This window comes from Bradysia coprophila, unplaced genomic scaffold, assembly GCF_014529535.1.
Source record: "Bradysia coprophila strain Holo2 unplaced genomic scaffold, BU_Bcop_v1 contig_350, whole genome shotgun sequence".
Classification (NCBI taxonomy): Eukaryota; Metazoa; Arthropoda; class Insecta; order Diptera; family Sciaridae; genus Bradysia; species Bradysia coprophila.
In genome coordinates, this window is record NW_023503608.1 from 8,425,865 (window position 1) to 8,438,011 (window position 12,147).

Sequence of the window (12,147 nt, forward strand, 5' to 3'; positions counted from 1 at the left end):
GCCGATTTTGTTATTAATGATCGCAACAAATATTTTCACGGAATTTCGATCAACACTCATGCGTAAATTCATTGAAGTTTGTCATATAGACAAGGTGCTGAAGTTGCTATGTATGTTTGTACAAAACATTCATATTACATAAAGAGTTATGCTATCGCAGTTATGTAAAATGCATATACGGACTTTTATATGCTTTAGAATATTGGTCAGACCCAAATGTTCCTCCACTCTGAGTTGCGTGTATTTGGGTCGGACCCAAAAAAAATCGATCTAATTACAAATTTTCCCATCGAAATATTTTATTTTTATGTTATTCTTACTCGTGGTGCCGCCCTCTACAAAAACCACTAAAAACATTTCATGTCCACAAGAGTTTGAATAAATTTTTTTGAAGCTCACCGTGAAAAGTATATCTTTGGGTCACTTTTCTGAACAACCCAAAGGATCGAAATTCATAAAACGATGAAAATACGCCAGCAGAGCAGACGTATCGCATGGTCGTTGCTACGTATCGTATAGGGCGTATAGGGTCAGGAATACGGTGAAGAAGATTATGAAATTTTCGTATTGTGCCCATAGAGGATTGGTGCTTTTTATTGACATCAAGACCAGTAAGTTGCTCAGGGCGCTGTTATAATAAGCAATGAAAGTACAGAACAGCCGCTCGGAAAACTCACCTTAAACGCACTCACAATCCATGTCAAAATAATGTGAAAATAAGTGCGTTTGATTGTGGAAGTCAGATTTTTATGTCCTCCGGGCGATAGATCATCTGTTTTAAAATTTCATTGATTATAACATGTCCATATTCTTTTCCTTATTTGAGTTTCGTTTAGTTGTATTTTATACTCGATAAGACGGCGTTGAATACTGCTAACTGTAGTTAATAGCTGAAGAGTCCAGCTATGAAATACCATGAGAACGTTGTTGACCTTCACCTTCACTCGGGCAGAGTAACTGTCAGTGTTCCCGACTAAGACTTTTCGATTGAGGTATGTCTGAACAGGTAATCTCATAGAGAATCCATTGCAGAAAAATTTGTAAAAGTGTTGACTGAGAAACTGGAAACTGGAACGAAGTTTCGCTAACAAGACTGACTAATAATCTATACGAAATATCGCAATAAAAGCTGTGACTAATAAACTAGGGATCTCCAAGAATTTGCTCTTTTTACGAGCTGTCGCAAAAGAGGCCTAACTAGCGACTAGCGACCGAGTAAATCACTGATTTTATGACAAGGATTATATGGGATTATATGGTGATAGTGACCTGTTAATCAGAAAATCGTGATTGATCGTAATGTTGACCAAGTATGATTGCATGTTGAATTAAATAATAAAGTACAGACGAAGCTGAAGTAATAAGTTCCGACCGAAAACTCAAATTTTTGGATTTCATCCTTCAGCTATTCATCGTAAAATTCATTATTCAGTAGGGAAATTATTTTACTCACTAAGCCACCGAAAAATGTGTCGTTAACCTTAAAGCTCATTTCCCGGAGGCATAGTGAGTAAAATGTCTTAAACAATTGTTTGCAACGTTGTATTCTTCCTTGTGTAATCCAAACAAGAACAACGACGTAATTTACTATTTCCGGTCGATATATTACGGTCGGTAATAGAACAAATGGGGATAATGATGGAAATTGTACTTCTTGTGTGAAATTTAACGATAGTGGCGACACCGAGGTCGGTAAACACACCAAATTTAGTAAACTTACCTCTCATTTTTGGGGTTAAAGTCATTTAACAGTGGTGATCAAATCTCACTTTATGATATGTATTTATGATTAATGGGACAAATGGTGGATATGATACTTCTCGTGTGAAACTTACCGATCAAGGTATTCTATTCAAAAAGTTGAGGTAACGTTTTGGCTTCGCTTTACTCACTCTAACTAACTAACTAACTAACTAACTAACTAACTAACTGGTTCTGTGAAGTAAAGTTAACTTTACCTCACGTTTTTGAACAATAGTACATTGAGAAAGGTGCAACGAAACTGGGACCTACCGGTGATTAGGAGCAGTTTTAGCGAGATGTTAGATTCTAGTGAACCTGTTACTCGTGCTAGACTACTTGCGTCATCTACCAAAGAATCTTCAAAGTGGCTGCAGGTTGTCCCATCGAGTCAACTAGGTTTACTATTAGATAACAATGCAGCGAGAATTGCTGTTGGTCTTCGTTTAGGATCCCAGTTGCGTGAAGAGTACAAGTGTAATTGTGGTAATGTGGTTAAGAAGGACGGTTTGCATGGTTTATCGTGCAAATTAAAGATAGGGATTATTGCTAAACACGATTCTGTCAATAATGTTTTTGGTCATGAATTTTCCTCTGCAGGATTTCCCAATATTTTGCAACCACCTGGTATTTCTACAGTAGTTCCGTGGAGTCATGGAAAATCACTTTTATGGGATGTAACAATACGTGATACTTTGGCTCCTTCATACATCAGTGAATCCTCTAAGAAAGCAGGGTCTATTGCAGATAAAGCGGAGAGATTTAAGCATAATCATTATATACGTCTTAAAGAAAACTATTTATTTACCCCTTGCCTTTGAATCATTAGGTTGCATGGGTTCAGAAACAAAGAAATTTATTGACAAGTTGGGATCGTTGATGAAGAGAGCATCAGGGGAGCCACGTTCTAAAGATATCTGTTGCAGAAAATTTCTATTGCTATACAAAGAGGCAATGCGGCATGTATTCTTGGAACTTTAGGAAGTAATAGAGCGGATGATTTTTATTTATTGTAATATTTGTTGATTGAAAAGATCGTTTTTTTACTGACTGCGCCGTATGCGAGCAGTCTTTTTTTTCGCTTTGAATAAATAAATTAAATAATCATTAAATAGTACATTACTATACCAGTGAAGTAATTTGATATCTCGTATCCAGATGAGTAAAAGTAACCGAGGGCTTCAGCCCGAGGTACTTTTACTCATCGTGATACGAGATATCAAATTATTTCACGTGTAAAGTATAACGTTTTACTTTACGAGCGAGTAAAAAGGTTTTCACTAGTGAGGGAATAGCCACTTTACCTCACTAGTAAAGTAAAAGAAATTTTCACAGCTTACTATATCAGTGAAGTAATGAGATATCTCGTACCCAAATGACTGAAAGTAAAAATTACTTCCGATCAATCGAATTGAATTTTTGGCCTATCAGTTTGTTTCCACCCCGTAGAAAAACACATTTTTGCGATACTCGGACTAAAATCATTATATTCTTTGAAATTTTAATAATAATTATTGGTTTCTTGTTTCCAAAAGAAAAATGTTATGTACAATTTAAATAAATTTTTGCAATTATATATTTAGTAATAAGGTACGTAAGTCTTTCTCCATTGTAACGTTCGATTTTCTTTTCTTTTCACATCTTTTATTGAATTCAAACTTTTTTCTCCTTCTTAGTTTCAGCAATTCATTTCCCGATTTACTTTTCTCCTATTCGAATCACGTCACCGTGAGTTTAATAGAAGATTTAAAAATAAATGAAAATGAGAAATTATAATTTAATGAAAATGAATTGGAATGCAATATGCGCACCGTGATTTTGAAAATATTTATTGCCCTGATCCGGCCAATCAATATTTTAATAGAAGAAAGCTATTCGAAAATGAAAGCTTTTCGAGAAAAATGACAGTAAAGAAAATGTGTCGCAAAAAAGAAAATTTAATTTCCTCCATTAACACAATGACATTTTTCGGTTATTTTTACAACTTTTGTGCTTGAAAATTTGAAGAAAAAAAAAGAAAAAAAAAAGAAAAAAGAAAATTTTACATAAATTAATAATGCTTAGCGATAAAGTGAAATAAACTTAACGAAATAAAATGCATGATTCGCTTGCAGCTACTGTACTTAAATATCAAAAAAGAATTTATCTTCCATAAAATTAAGAAAAACAATGAATTGCCTGCATAACGAAACGTAAATTTGAACGCGGCAGATATCCATAACTACCATCGTTTGTAAACGGGCGACAGATCCAACGTTAAATTTCGAAGAGCTTTGTTACGAGCCGACGATCGCGTTTGCTTGGACGAACGAATTATTTCGTACACCAAACCTTTACAATCATTGCACACATCCATCATTTCGCCACGCATAAGATCTTTATGGTCGATATTGCTAGCAACGCCCGATTGTTGGGTGAATGCACGGGAGAAGCGATTTCTGGAATTTTCGGATCGGTTATTTAAACGACCATTTCAGGCCACTAATCCACTAACCTTCTATCTAATGTGCTGTTGGTTGAATACGGTCTAGCTGGACTCTGTGGCGGTAGACTATGAGGTCCTTCCATACTGCGAGACATTATTGAATTTCGATTACTATTTGTGCTGTCTACTGAATCCAGTCCGCTATTCGATGGATTCGAATCAATTAGACCGCCCATTGAACATGTCATTTTGTTGGTGGTGCCGTTTACTTGCGCGTGGCTAGGTGTGCAGGAAGATGAATATTTTGGTGATGATGGAACGCTGGCGATTGTCTGACGACCCTGGAATGAATTTTTTGTAGGGAAATGTTGGTAAAAATTAGGTGGCAATGGCCATGTAGAACGTGAAAAGTGTTGATACGTAACCAGAGTACTAATAACAAAGATCGTAAAATGTTCAGCTTATCATTTCTCTGAATGGAAACCCAAGGCTTCCATATTTCTTTAGAGGGATTAACAAACCGACAGCTTAAGAACACTGTTTACGACTTATGTTAAACAAGAAAATAAAATTTACCTTGGATTGAGTTTCAGTTCGCATAAGCCGTTCCAATAGCGACCTCGGGAAGGCATCGTCAAAAACATTTGCTGAACCGTTAGGTGGAAGATGAGCGTGATGACTGGGCGATGGAGCTGTCGAAGTGACGGGTGTAGTCATAAGAGAAGGTGATAGCAAAACAACCGGCACATTTCTAAAATGTTCTGTTGGTATTCGCATCTGAAATGGGAACGTTTTTTCCTTTGTTCAATTACGATCATTCCATTGCTTTCCTCCTTCCGGTTTTACCTTTGAATAACACTTCGAACACACTGTTCTTTGACAAAGTTTGCATTTTACGCCCCACTGTCCGAATATGGTAAACCTTGTCCGCAAACAGAGAAAACAAACTTTCCGCCGTTCAACATCTTCCTTAACTCTAATTCCAACCGGCAAACCTTCTAATTCTGCCTTTGTCATAACAGAACGGATGTGCACAATTTCTTCTAATGTCAGTGCCAGTCGATCACTTACTCCAACCGTTTCTTTCCATTCCTGTTCGTTCAACGATTCTACAGAGTCTTTGATCCATTCGTCGATTGTAGCAGCAGTCATTGGATTGTGCGGATTTAGCGGATTCATTGTGGCCGTGGTGGAAATTTCCGAGTGACGTGATTCTGGTCGAGATGAGGGTGTTGATTGGCATTCCATTGGATTGCTTGGATTGCTGTGGCAGCCGACAATTGTGTGGCGTCTCAATGAAGCTCGCCGTGATTCACATTGCGTGGCTAGATCGTAGGCTGAAAATATTTTTTTTCTCGATTAAACTGTGTTCAGAATTGAAATGAAGATGAATTGAACTAGATCTAGGTAGAAAATTGTTTGTATCTGAATTGTCGTTGACGAGGAATTTCTGGAAAGTTCCTCATCTTCAATTTTTTCATATGTTCGCAAGTTACTATCAGGTTTCGATACTTACATTCAAGTGCATAGTCACAAAACTGATGATAATCATCTTGAGTTATAGGTTCTTCTAAAATAAAATGAATTTTTGTGTTAATATGGTGAGATATTCAGTATTTAAGGCTATAGCAACTGAATATGACTTGAGATTTTTTACCTGACCTAAATTTACCTGAAAATCGTCATAAGTTCAGGTTAATCATGTCAGATTTCAAGTATATACCCGAAATCCGACCTGATTTACCTATACTTTTACTGATTTTAAAATTTCAGACTTTTTCAGGTCGATCCCAAATTCAGGTTCAAGGGACCTGTTACAAGTCTTAACTCAAGTCATACATTTCAGTGGAATAGTTTTTTGAAGTTGAACGTTTTTTTTACTTACTTTTGCGACGATGTACAACCGCCGTATTAATATCATTCGGATTGTTTTCATCATTATTAAATATTTGATACTGATTAGGGCTTTCGCTGTAAAATGACTGGTTTGATTGCAGAGAGGATGTTCCCGATTCGTCTAACTGATCGATATCCTATGAAAGATGTCAAAAGCAAAAAAAATTATTAAAAAAATGTAGAAGAGTTTAAAAGAACTGGTCTTTAATTACATTAAAAAAAGACTTAAGAGTTTGTGTCAATAGCTTTCTTTTTTTTCTACAATTTAAGAAGAAAATTGATGAATTTATGTTAATAATTGCTGTCACGCACTTCCTCAAATTAGACGTGTCCACAATATTCGCATCCTCTACATAAACGTCTTCTTTGAAATCATAACTAATTTCAACAGATCTGTCGACTAACACGAAAATGTAATTTTTTTACTTAGTTTTTGGATTGTTAATATTAAAACAGTAATTCCTTTCTCTATACACAGCTAATTATGTTATGAATGAGAGGTTCGTGTTATAATTTTAAAATTACCAAAAAAATGTCAACAGAAAGTATACAACCGCGTAAAAGTAAGGAATTCATTCACAAAGAATGGTTCGAATTCAATAATAAAACGACAACTAGCATTGTTAAAGATTGAATGAACAGTTCAAAAATTATGTGGACGAGTTGGCGGTTTGTATTTTACTATCGTTAGGTATTCGACAACACTTTCAATTTTTCATTTCGCCGACAATTTTTGACTCAACTTTAAATTTATAATTAATTTGCGAAAACCTGTTAAGCTTACCTTAAATAAGTCGTAGTCGACATGGATTAGTCGCTGCTTTGTCGTCGTGTCTTGTGCTTTAGGATTCGAATGTTTTTGGTCTGAGATTTTTGTTACATCTCCTTGTGAAGGCGGTAATGCTGGAATGTAAAAAAACGAAGTTAGTTATACGTAAGGTCTTTCTGACACGACATAAAAAATGTAAGCATGAAAACATGATATCCGAAGCAATAGTTTTTCTAACCATGTAACTTAGTAGATTCAGTGATGAGACAATATATTACAGTAATTCTGATAAAGCATAAAATAGCTGTTTTCAGACAACGTAGTACCTGAGTGGTAATTTTTTTTTTTAATTATTGCATTTATTTTATCATTCCTTGAATATCACACTGTGTGGAATACAATTATTATAAACAAATTTCAGAATAATTCATCGTCATAAATAAAACGAATAGAAAATTTGTACATACATTAAGAGCAAAACAAACAAATAAAACTGTTTGAGTCAAGAAAATTAAATTAAATTAAATTAAGCCAAAGTCAGTCCTTAAAGGAATAATATCACAGACGTATTACAATCACATCACAGTTCATCATCACTTTGCGCAATAAGTTTGAAAATTACAGTTTAGGCACAAGTGCTAGTTATTTATGCAATTCAGTGATGATAACTGCAACTTACGCAGCCTGTGTGGAATGTTATATGAACTTATTTTATCGCACTAGTGTGATAAAAGATTTACAAGGGACTAGTGCGAAAAAACCACGTGTAGCTGACGTCAAACTACAAATATCTTCGTTATTTTTAGATCTTTTTTCTTCTAGAAAAAATACCCTATTATGGCCGGTTTGTCTGTCTGTCTGTCTGTCTGTCCGTCCGTCTGTCTGTCTGTCTGTCTGTCTGTCCGTCTGTCTGTTCCACAAATTTGGTAGTTTTGGTAGCTCTCAGTCGGTAGTTGGTATTTTTGGTAGTTGGTAGTTTCGAGCTGGATTGACATTCAAAATTGCAAAGCCACCATGAGCATATCAACACCAGGCAAATAATAATTATTTGTTATCTGATCACCGATAGATCACAGTTAACATTGCAATTCGAAAATTTGGTAGTTGGTAATTGGACTACCAAGGCTATAATTGACTACCAAACGTAATTTTTGGGGAAGAGATGTTTACTATTCGAGAACTACGCACCGACTGACGAAATTATTCTACATGCTCGCCTATTTATAAATCGAAAATTTGGTAGTTGGTAGCTTTGGTAGTTGGTAGTTGCGAGCTGGATTGACATTCAAAATTGCAAAGCCACCATGAGCATATCAACACCAGGCAAATAATAATTATTTGTTATCTGATCACCGATAGCTCACAGATTTTTGGGGAAGAGATGTTTACTATTTGAGAACTTTACACCGACTGACGAAATTATTTTACATGCTCGCCTATTTAAAGTTTAACTTTTGGTAGTTGACTACCAAACTGGTAGTTGAATACCAAATTGGTAAAACGTTGGTAGAGATATTTACTCTTCAACAGCTGATGTCGACTGATGAAAGCTATTCTTCCGCCTTGCCTCCATAAAAAGAAAAAAGACCTCACCAGGCTTTAGCCAGTCTATTCTTGTTTCGATTTTCTTCAATGTATAAAACGTATGAAACACGAATCGTATTGCGATAATATACCTTTATACGATTCTTGTTACATAAATAACTATTACGCCTCGGGTTGACAATCGACATCTTCAACGTACTTGATTGAAACATTTTCATAGTAATTTTGGTAGAGTAGAGAATAGAGAAAGCATGCCGTAAATCTTCTCCTGGTGCGATAATATACCTTCATGCAATTCTTGTTGCATAATAGTAATTTATGCAATCGAGGTGCAAAGTACTTAATTAGGCTCTAGATGTGTAATTATGACACGAGGCCGCAGGCCGTGTATTTTAATACACATCGTGAGCCTAAATAAAGTACTTTGCATCGAGTTGAATACAACGTTTTATGCCACAGAGGCATCTAAAGTTTGAAAATTTTGTATATTATGATGCTGTGTGGCATAAATAACTATTATGAGCCTGTAAATTGTTAAACATTGGTTGAACTAAGTTTTTTCTTAACGAATTCTTTGACCGTTTCCCACAACTCTCGGTATAGTGTTAGATCACGACTATCCAAATAACAAAACCATTTTCAAGGTAACATTTCATTGCGTCCTACTAAATCGTTTCTCACGTGTACAGAGCCAAGACAATACCAACATTTTTATTTCTTTGTCAGTTACATAACAATTTCGGTTTTTTTTTGTTTGCTAAAAAAATTGAGAAATGTAAATACAAAAGGTAGCTAGCAAGCATGTCGTGCGTAATTCTTGGAAAAACATATATTCGCGTATTTGTTTAACAAATTTTTTATTGCTTTGATAAGTCAAAGAACTTTGGCCAAAATAACCGCAATAACTTAAGGTATACATGTAACTGTACCAGGTTGGCAATATTAATTCTAGCTTACATTCCTTTTACGAATAATCACAAAATAGATTGAAAATGAATAACTTCGTGCTCAACAATTATTTCCGTATGATTGAGCTTTGTGAGGAGCCAACTGATCGAAGAGTATTGTAATGAAAGATAAAATCGTCAACATTTATATTCCTCTTCATCATACATTGGACATATCGAACCGATCTTCTGTACACTTCTACAGATTTTTTTTCAAGATTCATAGCGTCCCTAAGATAATTATTTAGCAATCCGCAAGTCTCAGACCATCCTCATCTGCATACAATTTTATTTTTATTAGATCTTTTTGGCAAATGAGATTCAACGGCTCCATTTTAAGCTAATACTCACAAAACGGGCACAATACAACACAACCTTCTGATACAGATACACATCGAACAAACAGAGACAAACACCATTTTTCTTCGAACAAAAAACATCGAACAAGTAAAAGAGCCAACGTAACCCAGACGTTTCCGAAAGCTGAAAGCTATTTTATCACAGCAAACAATTGAAATAATTCCGTTACCTCTTGGCTTTGGAGTGGGCGGATTACCGCGTGGAGCTGCTCTTGGTACTGCTTGTACTATATCTTGAGGACAGTACGTCAAGTCCCTGGCAGCATCTACACATGGGCCCTCAGGCGATCCTGGTGACATCAACATAGTTCAGTGGGAACGTTAACTCAAATATGTTTAGTGACTTCTGATTGATTAATTTTTCTTTTATTTGTTAATTATTACTCCACTGCGTCATTTTCAGACGGCAAAGTTTTTTACAGCTCTGACTCAGCAAATATCACGATACATAAAATGCACGCTTTTCATCTTTTTTCTTCTATATATTTCGAAAAGCAGTATACAGTTTTGGCGAAAGACGTATGTACACCCTCTTAGTCGTGAGTAAACCACCCGATGTTGAAAATAGAACACACAAACACATTGATAAATTTTCGATACAAAATCGGGATAACGTCCACTACCACTTAAACGTTATGTATATGCACTACATAGATAATCATTAAAGCTTCCAGACTGATTCACGTTTTATCGATCGGATTTGCTTTTTTTCTTCTCTATGGAAAATATGGGCAATTTTCTGAGTCCACTTTATTCGTCTGACACAAGACCATGACACAAATGGGTGTAGAACAGCTGTTTTTAGCAATTGAGACTAACTAATCGTTTCATTACCATTTGAGATGGTTCACTACAGTATAATCAATAGAACAATTGTCGTCTCTGGTTGTTGCTAATTTATCCCTTCTTTCAAATCACAAAAAGCAAACGCTAACACACATCAGATTTATAACAATCAAATTAAAACTAGTCCAAAACAGTAGATATGTATTCAATTAAACAGCCAAATGATGTAGCCATAAACCATGAAAAGAAAAACAAAAATTTATTTTTCCCCACTAAACACAACTATACACAGCACACAACTGATTGGGAATGTGAAACAACTTCAGAAGAAGAGAAAAACCTTCTGGTATATTGTATACGTGTGTCGTCATAGATGATTGCGAACGATTTTAATGTAATGGTGTAGCCCCCTCAAATCGTTTATGACGCGCCGGCGCTAAAAGACTTCGACCAACGTTAAACATAATAATAAATGGAAATGCTCACAAGATACAGTCAATGTAGCAACATGCAATAAAAGTAGAATGCAGATTGCAGAAGAAATTAAACAATCGGTAACGGTTGGGCATGTACTCTAGAAATAAGACGATGCCTTGGACGATGCTGTCAAGTGAATTTATCGGAATCGGAATTTATTTTATCTCCGAACGGATGCAATAATTTCTCTCGCTTTTATAATGAAAGAAGAAGAGAATTTTATAGGATTATTAAACTCCACTCAGCCGTATTGTCGTCAGAACGAATATATAATCTCGCAAGTGAAAATTAATGAAAAATGTAAATGAACCTAGGTCACATACAAATTTAATATTGGGGTTGGGTTGTAGTACCTTGAGAGTTGGATCTATGTATTAATGAAGTACGGAAATCTTGACAAAATTGAGTGGTAAAGACACCGCTAGAAGGTTCCACAATGGAGCCAATAACTCATATCATCTGTTTACACACCTGTTTTATATTTTGCAAAACAAAATGGAAAATTAAGACAATTGAGTTAATGTTGGCAAATTCTATAATCGATACACAAAAAAGTCAGGGAATTGAAACCACTCGATATTTTCAGATAAGTATGAATGAAAAAGTGAACCGAAAAGTAACTTTCAACGCTTCCTTGTATGAAGATGACGCTGCGTTAGAAAGTATTACGCACTTTCCATTTTGAATTTCGACCGCACTTACGGCGTCAATTTGATTTCACAATATCTTGTACTTCCTTAACTTCCGCAAAATGACAGAACTGGTTTTCAACAAGCTAGACCAGCACAACGATTATGCCATCAGTAAACCCCATGAAATCCTAAATGCAACCCCAACGTACAACTTATCTCCACAGCGATAAGAGAAAGACAGATTTCAGAAATAGTCAAGTAATGTTGAATAGTTTATGGGTCATCCGGCGGCATCAAATCTATAGCAATCTTCACAATTTTTCACACAGGAAACAACATCATATTATTATGAAGATCATAGCTAAGGCTTTTAACATACAAAATTCAAAGTTTTACCGACTCTGTACGCCCTCTGAATCTTCTCCGATTCGCTGAAAATTTGTAGAGATACTACTCAGGCTCTAAGAATGTTTTCAGGAAACAGTCAATTCTCACATCCTAAGCTTCTTAATCAGTACATAGTACAGGTGGCTTTAGCAAACTTATACTGTTATGTCGACTGATTGAACTA

At 35.5% G+C, this 12,147-nt stretch overlaps 1 protein-coding gene across 2 annotated transcripts in view; it reads right to left on the bottom strand.

The window, feature by feature from the left end:
* Positions 1–3,815: 3,815 nt before the first annotated feature.
* LOC119080676 (protein spire) overlaps positions 3,816–12,147 on the bottom strand; it is a 49,814-nt gene continuing 41,482 nt past the window's right edge. For both annotated transcript variants that reach the window (XM_037189109.1, XM_037189108.1), the window contains 7 exons: positions 6,846–6,964; positions 6,051–6,198; positions 5,682–5,735; positions 5,012–5,502; positions 4,742–4,942; positions 4,235–4,506; positions 3,816–4,178 (listed from right to left, as the gene is read on the bottom strand). In XM_037189109.1, coding sequence (XP_037045004.1) covers positions 3,962–4,178; positions 4,235–4,506; positions 4,742–4,942; positions 5,012–5,502; positions 5,682–5,735; positions 6,051–6,198; positions 6,846–6,964 — 1,502 coding nt within the window. In that variant the 3' untranslated portion in view covers positions 3,816–3,961. The remainder of the gene's footprint in view (positions 4,179–4,234; positions 4,507–4,741; positions 4,943–5,011; positions 5,503–5,681; positions 5,736–6,050; positions 6,199–6,845; positions 6,965–12,147) is intronic.